Source organism: Ambystoma mexicanum, chromosome 10 (genome assembly GCF_040938575.1).
Source record: "Ambystoma mexicanum isolate Mex_15411 chromosome 10, UKY_AmexF1_1, whole genome shotgun sequence".
NCBI classification, from domain to species: Eukaryota; Metazoa; Chordata; class Amphibia; order Caudata; family Ambystomatidae; genus Ambystoma; species Ambystoma mexicanum.
In genome coordinates this window covers 1,234,278,028-1,234,299,348 of record NC_090932.1, presented here as the reverse complement: position 1 = coordinate 1,234,299,348, position 21,321 = coordinate 1,234,278,028, and the positions used below count along the sequence as shown (strand labels likewise).

Genomic DNA, 21,321 nt, shown 5'->3' with positions numbered 1-21,321 from the left:
AGATAACAATTATGCTTAACACAATATAACATAACATAAATGATGTATAGAGTGCTATATAAATTCCAAATAACATAACATAAACACTCCAAATGGCATTGAGATAGCAGCAGTGGTGGGAGAGGAGAAGGGAAGTTGATAAAGAACGGGAGTTACCGAGATTTTTATCGAGGGGTGCAAACGAGTAGAGAGGAAGATCTAGGAGGCGGATTGTCTACGAACAGCCAGAGTGGAGATGAGATTTTTTTGTGGTTGATTCAATAGGTTTACATTTGTAGCAGCACCTGTGGAGGTGAGAAATTGCTGAAGCTTCAACTCACTGTCAGAGGACCCTAAGATTGCAAGCTTTGGGAAGTGGGCAAGGATATCACGGGGTAAGACCCTGCAGAGGGGAGACGAGTGGGGCATCAGCGATTGATAACTTCTTTCTTAGAGATCTTGGGCATCAGTCAGGGAAGTACCATCTAATGGTGACTGACCAAGAGATAACTGGAGATTCTAGAGGAGATGTCAGAGGTGAAGGCAGGAATCAAGTGCAATATCCGTGCGTCATCAGCTAATAGTTGATAGAAAATCCAAAGGAGGAGATGAGTGTAAAGAGATTCAGAAATGCGTAATTTGTCTTACAAATGCTTAAATGTAATTGTTTGAAATTCTATGAAAGTTATTCTGCAGGATTGGGGAATTGAACTCACTAATGTCTAGAAGTATATCCCCATCGAAATGTATTAAATGATAGCGAACACTGTGAAAGGACTACTTAAAAGAAAGCATTCTGGGTTTCCTTAGGAATGATCAAATGGAAAATGATGGGGAAGGTTTCCTTTTGAATTAGTATATTTGTTCTGGGTACCCACCATTTCGTTTGTATACAGAGTCTAACTAGATGCTAGCTATTAACGAGATAACATGGTCAGCCTGCCCTTCTCTGCAAAAGGAGGGCCAGAGAAATCCAGTGCCCGAGTTAGCCTGCTGTTAAGAATACTGGCTTTGTCCAACCAGCCGGCGGAGAAGAGACTGAGCAAAGATGGAAGAGAGATGAAGGAGAGCAAGAGGAGCCAACCAGAAGAGTGACATAGCCCTCTGGCCCTGCAGAGCGCAGTCCTGGTTTTTGAGGCTCCTAGTTCCTTTTCTGAAGCTTGCAATTGTTATTTTATCATTAACACTCAGATCCCTTTACAAGGCCAACCCCACTTCTGTGGGTGAAGTCTCATAGGCAGTGGTAATTCTCCAATGATAAAGAATGGAAAACGTTAGGCCCCCCTGCTAGACTGTAAAATACCTTGTGACAGAGTTATGTGGCCCAGCAGCATTTCAGCATGCAATGGGGGGTGGGAGGGGTCAGAGTGGCTTGATATGTCAGCCAGGCTGAAGGTCACCAGAAGCGTAAGCATCCAACTGAATCCACCATCCTCTGGCTGTTTTCCCTCGTAAGGCCTATTTACCCATTCTCCTGACTAACGCACTCACCTTTAAGGTCTCCTACCACCTTACGCTTCAACCCGACACAAGGCCTTCACATTCCTAGCCATTAGCATATCAACACCAACCGAACCATCACTAAGCTTTCCTTGTGTGCCCTATCACACTCTCCCACAACACTGGTTAACTAGACTCAAAACACTGTAGTTTATCAGATCGCGGGTTCTTCCCTGTGGACAACACACTCCCATCAACCAAACCCATAGCAATGAGACTGGCACTCAGGAACCAGGTACTTCCGACCTGTACCAATGAACACCACATGTTTCTCCATCTGCCTCTCCCACTGTCACACTAATGACCTATTACCCCTAATTTCTCACAGAGCCAAGTGCCACGAGACCACAAATAGTTACATTGCATTGCTTCAAATAGCTACACTCAAGGAATCCACGTGATCCGACTGCGGCTGAATTTACAGTGGCCGGAATGTTCGCATGAGAAAGGTGCGAACTCCCAAAAGTTCGCATCTTTCTCATGCGAACATACGTACATACCCACGCCCCCACCCACACCCACAACACACCCTCCACACACCCCCACCCACACCCTCCACACACCCCCAACCACACCCCCAACATAAACCCCCCTTACCTTCTATTCACGCTGGGTCCCTACCGCGCCAGTTTCCTTTCACTTCCGTGATCGGGAACTGGTGCTGCAGGATCCTTTTCTTTTTTTTTCTTTTACGGGGGGCTGCAGGGGTTTGCCCCGCAACCCTGCTCACCATAGTGTTAAGTATAGTGAGCAGGGTGTTGCGGGGGACACCACCGCCGCCCTCGCGTTTTTTAAATTTGTATTTAAACTTACCTTCAATGCTAGCACCAAAAGTTCGAATTTTTGGTGTTCGAACTTTTGGTGCTAGCATTTGTAGAACCTTTTGTACATGCGACCGTTTAGATACAGTCTTTTTGTACAAAACCACACTCAGTTTGCCACTGGAGATACTATCTTGAATGTAGTCATGAGAAGTAACACTCACTTCCTCTAACAACCTCAGTAAGTAACTTGTTTCTTTGCCTGAATCTTTAACACCATCCTATATTGTACCTCCTTCCACAATAACATTGTGTAATTACTTCGGATTTAGACCAGAGAAACCACGACTGTGCGATACACATGAGAGCTTTACATAATGATAACTGATAATACAAATTCTCAGAAGCGCAACTTGGATTACTGTGATATTGTGTTCTCAAAACAGGGCACAAGGAGTTGTGCCAGACTCCATTCAAAGCGGTCAAGGGTATCGATGGCCATCGTACCTCTCGTGCGGTAGGAGACAACAGCTACGGTGAGGTGCACCTCCTCGGGGTGCGTGTCTGGGGAGGAGCTGATGGAATAGTAGCGAGGCTGTAGCAGGGGAAGCTGGGTCAGGAGCAAGGAGGACGGCATCTGCACGGACGGGAACTCTTCCAGCACTTCCACGATCGTCGGGTTCCTGTACCATTTCCACTCTTCGTATTCTTGCAGGCCCTAAAATAGGGACAGAAATAGCATAGGAAAAGCGATTTAAGACGGTGAAGCTGCTTTGCTGCCTTGGTCTGACCACTTGCCCGAGCGCTCCCTCACTGGCTATGCATGGAGAACTCCCCTCCTTCCTGGGCCTATACGCTTCATGCCCAGAAATGGAGGCGACGATGAGCAGGTGGAGAGAGCTATCATTATTGATATTATTTAGGGTATTAATTAATCACGGCACGAGCTTCGGGAAGCCATGGAGCGCTTTACAATTACAGGGGGGAAAACAAGGTTAGGGAGCAGAGAAACAAGGAAGTGGGGATCTAACAACAGCGGAGGGAGGGCAATTGTCAGCAATGGATCTTGAGAAGAGAATGTTTAAATTCGCATTTTCAAAATTCATCTGTCATAACAAGACAATCACAAAATAATTTCAAGGAGGCTGCTTTGGTCTGTTATGTTCCAGGAGGCCAAAGAAATATGCAAAACAATTGTGCACGATGGCGTGTCTTAAACTGACCTTTATTGTGCAGAAGCAGAGTTTAGGGGCTGTTTCAACGAGCGATGTGATAGTTTCCGAATGTGATATTAGAATATGACAGTATAGAATATTATATATCATATCATATATGTAATTCGCTATATGACATTTGTGGTTGTTCTCTGATATATCCATGACAGAATACAATATTCTGCGTTTCGTTTTGTAGTGAGAAATACATGTTGGCAATACTGAATTATGCCCCTAGTGGATCCTCATAGTTAGGGCGCAGAGTGCTGCAGAAGGGTGTGCTAAGTAGGTACAGGGAGGGTGTCTGTTCCAACAGATGTCTCTGTGCATCTCTGTGATTAGGCCAGAGACTCAGTTGGGAGGAGTTTCTGGTCAGAGTGCACATCATATTGCAAACTCTTGAAAAATGTTCTGGGGTAGGCCTTACAGAGGAAACCTTGAGCTAATGTGTTCATCCTTGAGCCAGCGTAGACCAGAACGTGGGGCTGGTGACGCAGTACGCACCACCGTCTCATGACAGGACAGGCCCACACTATATACATCTGGGCGTAGAGGCTAGCAAGGGGGAACCTTTGTGTTATCATGCCAGAATGGCGGGTTAAACAATGGGCACTGGGGATAAAGAACAGGGCTTGACCAGCATGCCATACCCTTTCTACGACACTGCGTGAGATCATAAGTGACACAAAAGGGACCGGCTGAGGCGCGCAGCTGCCGCATTGGCAACGCTGACCTTGCTGAGGATCTGCAGGTGCTTCTTCTCCTTCTCATTCACGGCGAGTAGCGCAAACTGCTGCATGAGGTGAGGCGTGGGGGGCGTGGTGATGTCCAGGTAATACTTAAAGGCTTGGAAGACAGTGCAGGCTGGGATGCGCTCCTCCTGTGTCCAGTTACTGATAACACCTGGAAAGAGCAAGATGGGGTAAGAAGGAGAGGAGAGAACACACAAGACCAATCCGAGGAACATTGGTCTGCACTAAAATATCCATATATCTCAACAGTGCAATACTCGGAAGCCTTGATGAGGCTGGGGGAAAAGTCGGTCACATGCTAGTTTGACCTAATCTGGGCTTCTCACTATCTACTCCAATCCCTTGGAGGCACTGGCATGGCTTCCAATAGTCCAGTCGGCTTTGAACAATAATGCATTCAACAAAAACAACTTAACGCCAGTTTGTCAAAGCAATGCAACACATTGTTTTAACCTGGTGGGCAGATATAGTCCAAGCACAGAGCAGCTGTGAGCCACTTCAGGTAAGATGAAACAGTTAATTTTTAAAGTTTTATTTAAGCAATAAGCCTTGAGCTGGGGGTGGGGAGGCTTCAGGTAATTCCCTGGGGCCCATAGTTACAAGCACCAGGGCATTACTGGAAGCGGTAATGACATCCCAGCAAGGGGCTTTTTGCGATCGATATTCTGGTCCGTTAGAGCAGGGTAGTAATAGTTTCTTTTTTCAGTTGTCAGACGCTCCGGCGTTTAGCAACTATAAAGGAATACAAGATAGCCGCCATGGAACAGGATATGTAGTCCATTCTCCCTTTCCATGGCTGCCATTTGAACATTGAATGCGACTCAGGGTAAGGCTTTGTCGGGCTGGTAACGACTCAGCAAGGGCCAATGAGCTTGCTTGTTACAGGCTCATTGTCCCTAGCCGCGGACTAATTACATATATACAATTGTAAGGTTCCAGTCACTTCACTTATGTACAAGGAGACAGACCGCCCACCGGCCATCCTCACACACACTAGCTCAGGTCCCGAACAGACCCTCGCAGAACACTCATCAACATTCTCCTGTGCTGTACAATCATTTCAAGCAACAACGTTCTCTCCGCATACACAGATGGCCATCAGGACAGGACAACATTTAAACATCACAACACACGTGCATTAAACATGAGTGGTCAGAAGTAAAATGTGACCTCAAAACTTGGAATCAACCCTGACCCAAACAATGGCTTTAGAAATTGCCAGAGTCGCTGGCATTTGCATACATCAAGGGCTACCATTCAGCATCTCACTCGCAGCACATGCTGACCCTGCCCTGGAATCGTTCACTTACTCCCAAGTGCTGTAAGGTGCATTGTGCACCATTTGAAAATCGGAAAAATGCTAATTTCGCACAAACGCAAAGGAAAGGTGACGAGTGAAATGTTGCAAGATGCACAGAGAGCAACAGGCAAAGATTTAAAGAGTATTGGAAGAAAAAATAAAGGGTGACAAATGAGAAAACCATGAAAGGAAGACAGGCGCAAAATGACAGAGAGAGAGGGGGGGGCGAGAAGGAGGAAGTACAATAAAGAATGATAGGGACAGCGTTAGTGATTATAAGATAGTGCAATTGATAGATGTTAGTGAAAAGTAGAGTGGCAGATGAAAAATTGACACAGCTAAATTACAATCATTAGTGCAGGTCTATAAGAAAGAATGTGGGGCAAGGAGAGGCAGAAGGATCGATTGGTAGATATCATGGTTGGAGCTGGGAGCCTGAAAGCTGCAAGCTCCAGCAGAGTGTGCCTTAACAGAAACATGCTGGCATGTACATGGTGCATTGGAAGCTGCACACAGTGAACGTGGCTATGCCCCGCTTACCCAAAGCCGTGTTGCGCTCCTCCAACAGCTCCACCTTCACTAACTGGTTGGCTGGCGGCGCGTCCTCCAGCCGCTCCATCAAGGCACTGACTAGGTCATCGTGGTTGCCTGGGAACACACCCAGGTGGTCGCCCGGCATGTATTTCAGCTCCTTCTGCCCATTGGTATGAAGGCGTAGCAAGATAGTGGACCGACTGCAACAAAGAGACACAGGGAATCAGAGAGCCCGCCTGCCTTTCAGGTCCATGCTGTGCTTCTGCACTGTGTCGCAGCTGAAAGCCTAGGCTACACCCCTGGACCGCCACTTGTGTCAGGAATGCCTTTTGCTGAACAGAGTGTAACCCCCGCAATCACCTCTTAGTGTTCCTAGTCGGCCAGCAGGGCTGTCCCGCAGCTTAGTAAGCTGTCAGTAACGAGGAAGCAAATCCCCCCTCCATCAGCCTCCAGATACCTCCACATCCAGGTTATGTTGTGGCCATTCTCCCACATCCGCATCAGCTCTTTCCCAATTCCAATTTCTTCCACGTTCTCCCTATCTACAACCTCAGCAGATCACTAGGACTTTCCTGCCATTACTAAATACAGTTTCCACATCACATCCTTCCAATATTATCAGGCTGGAAGCGCCCTATATTTGTTAATGCCATTCACTGCGCTCCCGCGCTACCCCAACTCTGTGTACCTGTTCAGTTCAGAACTTCCATGCTCATCAAAGGCCTGCGACTCTTGAAATCGGGCTAAGTCTAAGGAAACCATCTGGCTCCCTTCAGTGCGCTGTAGCTGATCCACAGGATCACCCAGAACAAGACGGCAGGATGCAGATGTGCAAAGGCCAAGCTAGAGGCCCCATCTGGAGTATCACAGTCAGTGGACCTCGCCATTAAACCCCCAGGCCTCCAAGTGTAGCCTTAGCTTTAAGCATTGATTACTAGACTTACAAAGTCAGGCCGCTGCCCTTTCTGACTGGGAGCGCCTTGAAGAGATTTAATTTGCAGTTAGAGCTATTTAAACGTGCATTACATGACTTTCAACCCACTGCATTTGGACCAGGGGGCCAAGACGCAGTGTTGTCTTAGTAACAGAGTCGCTTAACAACTGATTAGGCATTATCATCCATTGGTGCAGCTATGGTGCCCACCATCAAGTAGATTGTAAATATTTACAAAAAGTGGGTTTATAACCAGTCCACAATGGCTGCGGTACTGCCTTACTAGGAGATATTCTTCCATTCACATGGAAAGGAAACTAACGCTGTTGAGTTGCACTCCCTCTCTGGTCACATTTCCTAAACTCCCTTTCTTACACTGTCAAATTTGGAACAGAAACTGCACATCGAGCCACTTGTCTGTGGCCGAAAAAGCTACTATATGTTTGCACGTTCTTCGTATGACTTACAAAAGCTATCAAAAAGTACAAGGCTCTGGAATCTACTTCATTCTAGAACACGGTGCCTACACCTTTTCCCCAGTGCCCGCGAGAGTCCTATGCGAGCATTGGCAGGTTAAGAGCAGAAAGGCCTTCCGCGCTCATGCACCTGCATGCGGCCACATGAAGGTCAGCGCTTCAAGGAGAGCATTGCTACAGTTGAGAGTCCTTTTGGGGCTAACCAACTATCCCTCTGCGCCTCGATCGTACCCGACTCTCTTCCATGCTCGGTCTCTCATTTCTCCTCTGCATTTCTCCGTTTCTACCCCAATGTGCACCTCTCTCACGTACACTCTTTCTCACCTCCCCTGTCCGCCTTCATCAGTATATCTCTCCCTCTCTGTCTTTGCTTTGCCTCTCTCTCGTACCCCACCATCTGTTTCTCTCCCACCTTCCCTCACAGCTTCCCTCGGTCTCTCTCTTTCTCTCAAGGTCTTCCTCTGTTGCTCGGGCCTCCCTCTGCCTCATCATCCTTTTCTCTTACACTGCCTCCTTCATCTGTTTGACATTCTGACCCTCTCACTTCCTGAAAACTCATATTATATATAAATACATGGTTGGTTTGAGACTAGCCCCTCCCCCATTGCCCTTTATGGGACATGCGTGAGTTCACGTTAGATTGTAGTCATGGAAACTCCGTGATGGTGCCAAACGCGTGTTTGTGCCGGGACCACACCTGCTGTAACAAAGAAACAGAAAGAAGACAACGTTTCCCAATTCCAAATATTTCACTTGCATGCCAAAACGAGAAGGCTCTCGCACTTTCTCTCTGCTGAGAAATAAGGCATAGCCCGTTTTTGGGAACGTATTTAAATTCGAGAAACGATGTTGTATGCATACTTTTACAGAAAAAGCTATACCAGGAAACACCATATAAGAAATACAATATTGGTAACAAACTATCACAAACAAAATCGATTAACAGGTAATCCACAAAATTCTTTGAAATTATAAATCACGCATCAACTCCAGTTACCCAATGCAAAGATATCCCATTCCAAAGGGAAGTGCGACGAACTTGCAGTGATCTCTAATTCCATCAAAAAATGTAAGATTATGTTTAATAAAACCTCTTCTTTAACATATGACGAGTGTAGGGATTTGACTCGGCTTTCCACAGAGGCCCTGCAGGACCCTCCATGAGACCAGCACGCCTGGTCAGCCTATTTGCAGCAAATGCCAAAGCAATTTTCAAAAACACCAAGGAAGTTTGCCTAAACTTAATGAAGGCATCCCCTTTGTCCGGGCAAAAGGATGGTGCATCCCGGACAACAAGGCATCCTGCCCCGTGCCCTACACAGCACCCCCCCCCAACCTCTAACAGCACAACACAGTGGACAAGCAAATCTTTCTCATCCTCCGGAGCCTTACAGACATTGGCGGAAGAGGTTCACGCCAAGGTTCCCATCAGCAAGCACGGCTAGTCAAAGCAATGTCCACACCTGAGCCAATCCCACATTAGGTTTCCTGGCTAACCTTTACATAGGAGCTTTCAGTGCCTTGACCGTGGCCTGAGAAGTAAAGTCCCCTAACATGCTAAGTCTTGCATGTTTACCTACAGTTCTCACAACGACAAGACTGCGCCCACCTTCCTATGCCAATCAAGAACCAGATGGACACAACACCACATGCACCCAAAATGCTTCTTTCGCTTAAACCCTTGCTTCTCCCATACACATTTATCCTGCAAATGTTACAACTAAAGCACTGTGCGAGTAGCACAATTTCAGTTACATCGCCTACACAAGATAATCAAAAATACTCCTGCCAACGATAGACCCAAATCAACGTGCACCAATCGTATCTTCATCTGTGGTCTGCACACTTTGGCTCGCCAGATGTTTTTGACTACAATTTCATCAGCCCAACCCACCATAGTGAATGGTGAGATATCATGGGCGTTGTAGTCCAAAACATCCAGTGAGACAGGTTGCAGACCCTTGGACTGTGGACACTGTACTTCTGGTAGACCCCCCTGGAAGTGCACCGACACCCCTCAACATCATCCAACGCGACTGCAGATTGTTCACCATCAGGAGTGTGACAATATGCTCCGGTAAAACAGACAGACACTATTCACGATTTTCCCACACTGGCTCTCCACTGGTGCCCACTCTGGCTTCATGGCAGCCAGTTGGTCAAACAAGGCTATCCACCGCAGTGGTCAGAACTACATGGCAGAACATGTACAATCTGAGCGGACACTCGCCATCTCTCAGAGCGGACTAACAGCACCTGGAGATGCAACACGCATTGCAACAATACTATCATTAAGGTGCCCTCAAAATATTGACCTCCTTCCCAATCACCACAGATGGGCACTCTACCTAGACTTGGTACTCTGTAAATTCTGGCAGCCCAGGAGCCGGGCACTGTACACCTTCTTCTTGTGGATACTGTAGAGAGCTGTCAAAGATAAAACAGAGCAATGTTAAATGGTCCAGAATGCAGGACGCCTGCTAGATAAAAACATCTGCTGTAATTGGCTCTACCAATGTGGTTCAATGGCAATGCTGTGGGTTACCACTGGGGAGACCAGGCCTGTGCAGGCAAGTTTGCCTAAAGGGCAGACCCTATTTGTTAAAATGTTTTGGCCTCATTATGGGTCCGGCTGTAACTGTACCGGTGATACCAGCAGGTTGCCCCCCAATCTGCAAATATTTACCGGCGCCTGACTTCCCAGTAACAGCGGGGGATTACAACCCCGGTGGCTGGGAAGTCAGACGCCAGTAAAATATTGTTCCCCTTTCCCGTAGAGTCCCAAAGGACTCTATTAGAGTGGGGACCACGGAAACACCGGCACCGTTAATAACTGTGCTTTTTACTTCCGTGAAACTCTGTGGGTGGGTGCTGGCCCGCCCGGCAGGTCAGACCGGCCGGGCGGGAGGGCATCCGCCCAGCAGAGTTGTAGTGTGCCGGTCCGGAAACAACGGTGCTGGTAAGCTTACCAGCACCGTTGTTTCCGGACCAACACGCTTGTAATGAGGCCCAATGTCTTTAAACATAGCTCTGCAACGAATAACCTATGATATAGCATCCAGTGGGACAAGCAGTTCCACCAATCATTAATGTGCAAAGGGGAGGAGAGACTAATGCTGGTGGGTAGCAAACAATTGGTGTCAGGCCATGTGTGTGAGCCAGCAAGCTGTATCTTCACTTCAAACACCCATGTTGTCTCATCCTTAGCCAGTCTGAGTGAAGCACTCTCCTAGAGGAGCAGGCAAGGCTAGTTGCTTCTGCTGAACCAAGTAGTATGTTTTCAGCATCATATTCTGAAGCGGTTGGAGTGGCCATTTTGTCAGATTTGTGTAACAGCCTTCGCAGGCAAGTGTTGTAGTTCACTTAGGCAATGCAGTATCCAGGGACAGTGAGGGATACAACGGCCGTCTTGCCTGTGCTGTTGCACGTTCCTTGATTCCTCTGGGCTCTTTTGAATCCTTTAACGGGCCAGAGCTGGAGTGGTCTTCTCTGATAATTGCTTTCTTGGGCTCATCGTCTGCTTTTCAAGCTCATGAGCTCCCCAGAAGTCCTGAAGGACACTGGAGTTTTCAGATGCAAGTTTCAAGCAAGGTCCCCCCTACTCAAGATACACAAGTCAAAGGATGAGTGACTACACACGCCACACAGCCCCACAGTACACCGAGGACTTGAAAAAACCTCAGCAACTGGTTGCTTTGTTAAGAGGTATGAACCACAAGAAAGACACATTGCCAAACAAGTACTTTTTAACCTTATTTGATCCTTTTTCAAATTATTTTTGTGTCCGAATTTCATGGATGATGCTGTCAAAAAGTGCATTTTTGTTAAAAGAAAATAGAGCTTTCATAAGATGACTTAAAAACAATCCACGTTCCAATTAACAGTAGTTTAAATCCAATAAAAGCAAGGGGCATCCCTTCTATTTACTGCACAGGAACGCGTGGTGACTGGGACTTGCGTGTAGTGTGTATAAGAGGACCTTCCTCCCGCCTCAACAGCCACTCTCTGGTTACATGAATAGCCTGCGAAGGATGTATTTTTCCAGCACAGAAAATCATCAAACCAAAAGTTTGAATGATTGGTGGGCCATTTTGGGACAGACTTCTAGGCTGGGACAGTGTGTGTTCTAGTCCTAGCAGGTAGCACAGAAACAGGTAATCTGGTATTTAGTACTAACCCAGACTACTTCCTTCCAAGGGCGTATACTCAGGACATACTCACAGTGCCTGGGAACCCAGCTATATTGCAAGCCGGATGCCTTGGGTACTAGAGCTATCCTTAAGAAGGGCTACAGAAACAAAGCCACCAAGGGATGCAAGTGTGCCCATACTGCTGTAAAACCCTTTATGAGACACTTGAAAGCCAGGCACATGGACACTTGGATTGTCTTCCTGCTGGATATGATGATTTGAGTGGGGGTGGGGAGAGGAGAGAAGCTTGTTATACCATAACAGAAGTGCACTTCTTGGTTATATATGTTCTTAATCTTAGGATACCTTTCCTCAGGGTTCCTGATATCATTTTAAGACATGGGAACGTTGAGCGAGCTGGAGGTCTGTTATATCTGTCAAAGTCGAGGAAAAGCAATAGACTGGAAGTTCATATATCCGGTCACATTGTTTACTAGTATCCTTTAGAAGAATAGGATACAAGGGACTAGGCAACTCCTTAGAGTGAGCCTCCAGCCATGACCTTCATTCATGACATCAGATAATGACTAATGTCTACAGTGAATTCTGAAATTCTGCTGCAGGCCGGCTCAGGCCTTCATACTGTACCTTGTGTGAGTTCTGGGGCCTCGGCGACAAAGCTAAGGCGGTATTTGCTCCTCGTCCAGCTCCGATCGTTCGTGATTAGGGAGTTGTTGGCCTTCTCTATGTTCACGTCATCACCCACGCAAAATACGTCACAGGCTGCCTGCACAAAACACCCAATTGTTATAGTGTGCATAAACATTTTTACTTTCACAAAACCTGTAAGCATCATGGACGCATGCTTATAAAAAGGACAAGATTTAATTTCATTTTATAGTCACTTTTGAAACAATACCTTACTAAAACGGTGTGCTCTATGATTAATGAGGCAAATGCACTAACAGTGCCTGGGCAATAACATGAGAACCAGTAGATAAGCAATAACCCGACCTTACCAGCAACCACACAATGGGGTTTCCGTGATTGTCGGTTTTCTGACTCCAAGCCCACAGCCTGACCCCAACCATCAGACCCACACCTGGTATTATTTCTGCTAAGTGCAGTGCAAGATCACTTACTAGAGTCAGAGCCAGTTCAGTTCATTTGCTTTATTTCTGGAAACTTTTTTCCACAAAAGCACTCGTATTACATATTAAAACATTAATTAGCACAGAATAAAACCATGGGCCTCATTACGAGGTCGGAGGTAACCCGCCGGTGCCACAGGCGGGTTGCTGCCGACCTCGTAACACTGTTCCCGCTGCTTGATATCCCAGTGCCACAGGGATATTACATGACCCGGCGGCCCCGGGACGCCAGGGGGCAGGAACTATAAGTCCCCACTGCCGTGGGGCCCTCTAGGACTTCACGGGAATGGGGACACAGAAGCACCGGTGTCATTGCCAATGGTGCCGGTGCCTTCGTGAAAACCATCCCTGCAATGGCTGCTGCCCCTTCAGGCATTCTCGTAGTCTGGCGGTCTGGAAAGGGGGCCGGTATGTTGCTACCGGCACCCTTATTTCCGGACCGCCTGACACAAAAATAGAAAAAAAGAAACACGCAATTAAACCAGTAAAAAATAAAATAGCTTGCATAACCAATAAAAGTCATAAGCTCAAACTTCAGAACAGTCAGTAGGTCATACGGCTTACTCTTGGTTACAGTGTAAGAGCATCAGCTTGCTGGTTCTGAAAGATGGCACTACCAACTGGTTTCAACACCAAGGAGAGAAAACAGAGTTAACACTCAAATGAAACAAGAAGGGCAGGTCGACTCTTCTGATCTTGGTCTCCCTTAAAGTGGCATCAAGTATTTCTTTGTGAGCAATTTGTATGTTGGACACCAAGTCCATTTTTCAACAACAGAAATAAATAAACAAAATGGTACGGTATATAATACAAGTTTTTTTTAATAAGATGGTTCTGATCATTCCCAGTAGCTGACCCCAACCGATCGAAGTAAGAATAGGCATTTGTGGAATGAGGCTCATCCTTGAGGCGGTGGCAGCCATGATGCCCCTAAAAAGAGTTCCACATGTTTTCACAGTTTGCACTTTAACCCTGCAGTTTTCACAGCTGTCGTTTTGGCTGAATGTATTGTTTTTTTAACGGGGTTTCCTCCAACCTCCCCCCCTTTTAATCCACCCATCACCCCCAATTCCCTACCAAAAACACTTTTCTTTTTTTTTAATTGTTTAAAACGACTACGGCGTTGGTAGCTGTATTCTACTATGTTGCTGTCTTGGCCTCCTGGCTGTATCCTAAAGATGTGGGGCACCCCGATAAGTGAGGAATGGAGTGACCATGATCTTTGAGTGATGCACAGAAACATTGCAGAAGTGAGAGCTGTACAGGACGTCCCTCAGAACAAAGCCATGTTCTCCTAGGTGGCAGTGCCAGAGTGGTTGGTCCTATATACTGTGAGAGTGCAGCCTGCAGACCAGAGCTCAGGTGACTGTTCCTCCATGTTGCATGTTGTCTGCCTGGAAGCAAGGTCGGGAGTGCTAGCTGAGATGTGGATGGTGAGATAGCAGTCTATGGGCCATGGTTTGAGGGACTTTTCATGCAAGTGCTGTGGTGTGTTTCTGAAGGCCCTGCATAGAGTAGAAATGTCTGAAGGTGGTGTGATGGCCACCTGCAGATCACTGCTGGAGCGACTGTTCCTCAAAGTGGTGTAATGACGTCCTGAAGGCTACACCTGGGGTGGTTGCTCCTCTGAATGCTGCAATGACCACCTACAGGTCCTGGTTGGATTGATTATTCCTCCAAGCAGTGTGGCGCATGCTTGAATGTCAGGTCCCAGGCAGTTACTCCTCTAAACGGTTGAGTGTCTTTCCATGAGTGCAGGGTAAGGTGGTCATTGGCAGATGCAGAGGTGGTGCCCAACAATGGACAAAGAGAAGGGATTTGTTATGGCTACTTAGAGAGAAGCCCCTGGTTGGAACAAAGGCATAATCAGTGATGGTATGCCTTATATCGGCAGGGCCCTTTTGACGCTGGCCGTTTCCATGTGGCGCAGGCCCCTCCTTCTGCACACTCTATTATGATATGATATGATAGGTTATTTATAACACACTTAACACCCAGAGGTTTCTAAGTGCGGACTCGGGGATTGAACCTGTGTTGCTCCGTGGCGTCTTGCTTCCACGGCGAGCACGTTGCCCCTGAGCTATCCTCCCGAGTTGGCTGCTGCCATCAGGGCGCAGGGACCTAATACCTTGCAGCGCCATATCTTGGATATATTGTCCTTCAAAGCACTACCAAATGCAGTGGTGTGGATGACAGTATAGTCGCAAGTGAAGGTGACAGCAACAGTTTCACGGGCCGTGCATTCCTCGACTATACTGTCATCCACACCACTGCACTCATTTGATTTTTGCATGCCGGTATATTTAAGAAAAGGCACTGAGAGGTGCTCGGCCCTCCAGGGAAGGGAATCACAGAGCTACATAACATTGGTTTCCCAATTTAACTTCTATGATGGTTACGAATTAATTGTGACATTGGCGATCATATCATTTGAGCACATAATAAGAATTGTGCATGTAATTAGTGTCAGCAGGCTCTGGTAAAAATAGCTCATCCATATATTTGCATATTTCTTACTGTTTTGTTTAAAATAACCATACGGTTAACGCAGCATGTCTAATCAAACTGCAGAGGCTCTTCAGCGGTATAGCTGTGAATCCCTAAATATGTCAAGTACAGCTCCTCCCAAAGCTGCCAACTGACCCACGACTCACCGGTTGGCCCTCGACTCACGGTTCTGACCCGCAACTCACCGGTATGGCCCGCGACTCACGGGTTTGACCAGTGACTCACAGGTTTGGCCCGCAATAAAAGACCAAACCCTGGAAGCCGCCAATGTGGTAGGAAAGCCGCGTGCAGAGCTAGGCGGAGAAAAAAGGTCATCACTTCTTAAAGTGATGATCCCTGTACACGCAAAGCGAGTCTTTGATCTCAGTGCAATGGCTACTGACGTCTGCTTCAGCCAGTCACAGAGCTTTGACCTCCTAAAGTTTGCAGATTTCACAGACCAGAAGTGTAGATATAGCCTTGCTGAAACATCTCCCAAAAAATACCTATATAGATCTGCTTTGAGGTCAGGCACACCAGTTATTGGTGTGGCTGGGTTGAAGAAATTGCTCATTTCTAATAATAAACCATGGACAGGTAATTGTGTTTGCCCCATCACTAAATATATTTATTACTGATGTGTCAATTTGCCAAGAAAGTCACTGCTAGTGAACACCCATTCTCAGAACATTTGTGTCCAAGATCACAAGGCACTCCAGCGCAATCTCATCACTTCTGAATACCTATTAAAGGGTAACTAAAACGTACAATGCAGAGTGACGCTTCTAAGATGAAGTGCTTGTCTGTCAAACTAAGCACAAATCAAGTTAACTAAGGAACTGTCATCAATATTGGAGCAAATGCAAGTATCCACGCTACTAATCAACTACACAAACGTAAATGGAACTCTGCCTGTTTCTAATTCTAATGTAATTGTGTTCAGTGTGGTAGGGTCACCGTGCATTTTGACCTTTTCGTGAGTGGGCGTGGCTATGCAAATGATGCACATTTTTGGTGTGCAGGCTATGGAAGCGTGGGCAACGTTTAAGTGACCCTCCAGCCCACTGTGAAAAAGTTGGCATCTATGGCATATCCTCGTAGAACAGTAACATGCCTTACATCTGTGAACAATTCACAAGAGGGCGCTATTGAGCTGCTAAGAACAGCAAACCTCTAGCCAGAACCAGCATTTAACAACTAATAACATGTTTTAACAGTGTACTACTGTCTTTACGAACTGAATCAAGTACGATACTGGTTTTTGGCTAAATGTGGCAGGACTGCTTAGCAAAATGTTTTGAACTATTTCATATCCAACCACAAAATGGCAGCGGTATTCTAAAAAAATTGCAATTTGTTTTTCATTGTATGCCTTTCGCTTCGCAGGTAAATTATCACTCGAACGTGTTCCAGTCCGTCATGAACATTTGTTGCAGAGAAAGAGAGAGCGCAGGCCAGGGAGGCCCAGAACAAAGCTTAGTTGCCAATGAAAAGAATAACAGAAAGGAAACATGCTGCAGCAGATGAAAAGTTCCCTGCAGCGCTGCTCCTCGTCGACTTGTCCTCTCCATGTGACGTAATGAACCACAGCATCCTGTTGCAAAGACGTAAAGACGCTTTAGCAGAACATTTGACTGTGCACACTGATGTTCCCTCTCCCAGGGTCAGGCTGGGGCATTACATTGTCTCGGGCGCCAATGAAAAAGTGGCCCACCCTTGCAAATGGCAACTCACTCCTTTTGTCACAGACTGTTTGAATAGTACCCAAGGGAGAAGTTTTCTGATAAAATGTGATGCACATTTTGCAATTTAAAAAATATTTATTCAGCAACAATGGTCAAAACTACTAGTCGCATAGTGAAGTAATTCACCAAACTGGCCCACGTTGGCCATAAAGGTGGCCCACTTTGACCAAATAAAGGGCCCAATCTAGCATTTTGCGTTTTTGGTTCGGGCATTGCCCTATAGGCTAGTCCGAGCCTGCCCTCTCATCTTGAACTGCTAGGTGAAGCCCATCACAGACTCTGATCCCTTCTCCACTCCACTTGATGTCTTCTCCACTCCCTTCCAGCTGCATGCCGACGACACTCAGATTGCCTCCACACTTCATATGGGGGAGTGCTCTTCAAATAGTATCATTAAATGGCTGGTCTCCATCCAGGACCGGGCAATCGGCGACCGTCTCTGCAGTTTCAAAGACACTAGCATTCCCAAATTGCAAAAGTGTCCACAGCATGCAATCAATTATTCAAACCCCTATGTGTCATCCACACGGCCCTCCATGGTAATGCCCCAGGGAACCTGCCCATTCTCATCTAAAGACACATGCCACCAGGACTTTAAGATCCTCCTTGGCAACAAAAACTTACTGGCTCCTTTCAGGCAAAGGAGCCGTGGCCAACACACATAGAGCAGGAGGTGCCGGCCTTTGGAACAGCCTGCCGGCAGAAATACAGCATGAAGAAAGCCTCTGCAATGTCAGGAAAAAACGTACAGTTCAGTTTTAAAACAAGCTTTCCCAGCAGGAATGATTGTACTAGCAAATTGTCTTTTTTCTCCTTGCCATGCCTGTTGTCTTGCTTCTATGCTGTTCTTATTCTCTGCTCTTGTGGATTTTATGTTGTTCAGTTCTTCGCTTGCACTTATGCCCGTCACCCAGCACACCTTTTGCCTCTCCCAACGTGCACTCTCCCTTTGATCTTTTCTCTTGGTACTTTATTCTGATCAGAATAAGCAAGACCTGTGAATGATCAGCTTCACGATTGCCTCTCCTCTGATGCCTTGCTCTGTAGATAATGCTGCAGCCTCAGGGCATGCCATACAGACTTCCATGCACTGATGGCTAGCTTGGCTGCTACCTTTTAATTTATGGATGGGAAAAGAAAGTTGTAATCATAGTCCTTTCGCTTAACATGTTTCTACAGTGATTTATACTTTGTTACGCCTATTTAGTATGTGATTTGCACATTGTTAAAGTAATCGCAAAGAAGCCAGATCTTTTTTAGCTGTGGCAAGGCAAACATTAACTTATATTAGCAATGGACTTAACTTCCTCTCAACCAATCAGAATGTTTAGAGAGCAGTCCGTAACTACTGGTATTGACTGAATTCTGAACATTATACCTTTAAACACAGACAGGGAAACAGCAATGCAACTTCCAGGCAAGGTTTCTTTCAACAAGACACTTCCCTTCTGACTCGGCTTTGCCTTGTGCCATAACTTGGTGGTGGGTCATTATTCTGTGGTAACGACCCTTCCCTCAATCTATCAGGCTATATCAGAACCATCTAGAGTCATAATCAGAACCAATTAGATATGTGGTCAAGTGCCTACACGTCAGACTGTGACCAAAGCTTGGCTTCATAGCATTGTAAGGTTATCAGTGTGTTATCCTCTGCAATCATTTAATTTTGCTAACAACATTGGGTGCCCCTACAAGTGATTCCGTTCACAGTGTATGTTATTAAAATTCCTCAATCAATGTTTACTTTGTTACAGCACAGCAGTGGCAAAGCCAACAAGCACTGGCAAATTCAACAGTTTTGGCTTTTTTTCTAGGCACGAGATACACTTTTTCCAGGCACTGCCATAGTGGTAATACAACCTAATCATAAAATGGCAATATGTGCGAGTACCTGGGCAGATTAATTCCTGGCAAATGCCTTTCTTATGTCTAAGCCAGAGTCGAAACTCTTTGTTTTGCCAATGCTTCGGTATAGCGGGAAATTAGTGCACGGAGCAAATACAAAGACTCACATACTGCTTTTAAATTAAGTTTTTGAAAGTACAGGAGGGATATGTTTTCGGTGAGGATGGGCAGGTAATGGGTGGGAATGGCCATAGGCACTAGCATGGCCCTGGGCGGTCAATGGTTGAGTAAATGACCAACAAATCCGCCTCGTTTGTGTGTTTGATTTGATTTGTGTTGTTCCTCTAATCTCATCCCTCTTCTATCTGTACTTCCCATAAACAGAGTTTCGGCTGATTCACAGTGCTTTCAGCGCCATCTCAGACAAAACTAAAAAAGTATGACATGTGTGTGCAGTGAAGGTGTTTCCTTTCTTGGAATGTATGCACCTTACAAAGAAGTATTTGTTGTTTGCAAATGTTGGGCTGCTCTTGGTGTCTTGGTTACTGCTGTTGCTGGTACTTGAGAGGAGGTTAGTAAATACAAAATGAGGTGCTTGGCATTAGTTAAAATTTGAAATGAGAGGAAAATGATACACACAATAGATCGTGTGGCTGCAAAAGCTAGGAGTCCATGAAGTCAATGGAAATATGCATGAGATAATGAAAAAAAAGTGATGTTTTAAATAAATATTGTGAACTTTGCTGTGTATCAGTACAGCTTTTAAGTACCGCCGAAGGAGCAAGGAAAGGGTGGGGAGGGTCGGGGTAGGCAGAGAATTGGGGGGCCTTGGGATGAGGCGGCAGCCAACACTTGCAATGTGGGCTTTCATCTGCGAGTAAAGCCTCATTCATGCGAGCCAATTGGCCGGTGCAAATTCTCCAGGGGCTTACAACACATTAGGTCTCCCTGCTCTCCCTCTTATTTTGGCGATTCCATGCAGCAATACCATTGTGAAATTGGCACTCAAGGCCTTGGGCTCCCCTTTCTATGACCCTGAAGGATTTATTGCTGCAATCAATTGATGCATGAATCAAAGAAACCATCGTTCTTCCACAGCAACCCGTGCACCCCCTTCTGTCCACTCGCCCCCCCCACGGTAGCTAGGCCGCAGGGACACTCCATTGGCTAGGTCAGGCTGCATCTTCCACATCTTGCAATAGAGCACTCCCTTTTACGAGCCGGAAACCCCTGCACAAAACAAGTTACTGCTTCAACACGTCAACTATATAACGTATTCTAGTGTCTTACTAAGTACCGCAGCAAAACAGCACACTGTGATATTTACAATGTGAATATGTGATACAAGTCATTCATATCTTAGGAGTTCAAAGTGACAGCCGTGTGACAAGCAGCTGACTAATAACACTAATAGTCACTAAAAGGTGTAAATGACCCCCCTAGCATTACCAAGGCTTGAATGTTGATAAAGTCTGTGTTTAATAAAGCAATATGCCCAGAGCGGCGGGGGCATTACCGACTCAGGTAATGCCCCGGGGCCCATAGTTATCGGCCCGGGCGAAGCGAAGGCCTTAACAAAGGCCCCGGGGCATTACCTGAGACGGTAATGCCCCTGCCGCTCGGGGCATATACCTATTAGTACCCCGGCCTGCAAAAACTGCGTGACCGGGGCACTAAAAGCTTTTTTTTTGTCCTGAAACGCTTCAGCGTTTCGGTAAAAAAAACAAAAAAAACAAAGACAAAGAAAATTGCAGGCGGGAAAGGGAAAACGGAGTCCGTTTTCCCTTTCCATGGCAGCCATCGGGAGCGGACGCGCTGGAAACAGAAGCGTTCCTAGCGCGTCCGCTCCCGAAAAAAAAGAAGGTAAGTGCGCTTGGGAGGGCGGAAGAGAGGGGAAGGAAAAAAACAAAAAACGTACCTGGGTCCCCGGCGGAGCACACGGCAAGAGGCTGCCATCGTCCCCCGCCGGGGACCAAGGCATAGAAGGTAAGTGGGGTGGGGAGGGCAGGGAGGTGGGAGGAGGGAGGAAAGGGGAGGGAAAAAAAAGCCTTACCTCTGTCCCCGGCGGGGGGCAAAGATAGCCTCTCAGCCGTGGGGAGGCTCAGAGTGGGGATGGCCCCGCTTCGAGCATCCTCATTGGCTGAGGGGCTGCCACGCCCCCCACCGAGGACAAATGCTGTGAAATCCCAACAGAGGGATTCCCGGCCTGATAATGACTCGGCGAGGGCCAATCCGAATGGCTCTTTCATTCTGATTGCGCCCTCGCCTGGTACTAATGATGCTTAACACATGGGAGTCTTCTTCAAGGGGTTGGTTATTGTTGACACTCCCTCGCTCCAGTGCTAGCAATTTAAAAAAATTACTGGGGGGAACTGTCACCTCTTTGCAGGGGCGGGGCTGTGGGAAGGAGGGGGCAGGGACAATGGGCGGGACCCTCACCAGGTTGTGCAACACAGTTTCTCTTCATAGAACCCAATTGTGGCGATTTGCATAAAAGCAAAGAGCATTATGGG

General features: G+C 46.7%; 1 protein-coding gene across 2 annotated transcripts in view; it reads right to left on the bottom strand.

The window, feature by feature from the left end:
* The window catches only part of NOS1 (nitric oxide synthase 1), an 833,905-nt gene that overhangs the window by 60,942 nt on the left and 751,642 nt on the right, over positions 1-21,321 (bottom strand). For both annotated transcript variants that reach the window (XM_069619207.1, XM_069619208.1), the window contains exons 19-23: positions 12,229-12,367; positions 9,799-9,877; positions 6,047-6,240; positions 4,188-4,357; positions 2,748-2,958 (exon numbers count right to left, since the gene is read on the bottom strand). In XM_069619207.1, coding sequence (XP_069475308.1) covers positions 2,748-2,958; positions 4,188-4,357; positions 6,047-6,240; positions 9,799-9,877; positions 12,229-12,367 — 793 coding nt within the window. The remainder of the gene's footprint in view (positions 1-2,747; positions 2,959-4,187; positions 4,358-6,046; positions 6,241-9,798; positions 9,878-12,228; positions 12,368-21,321) is intronic.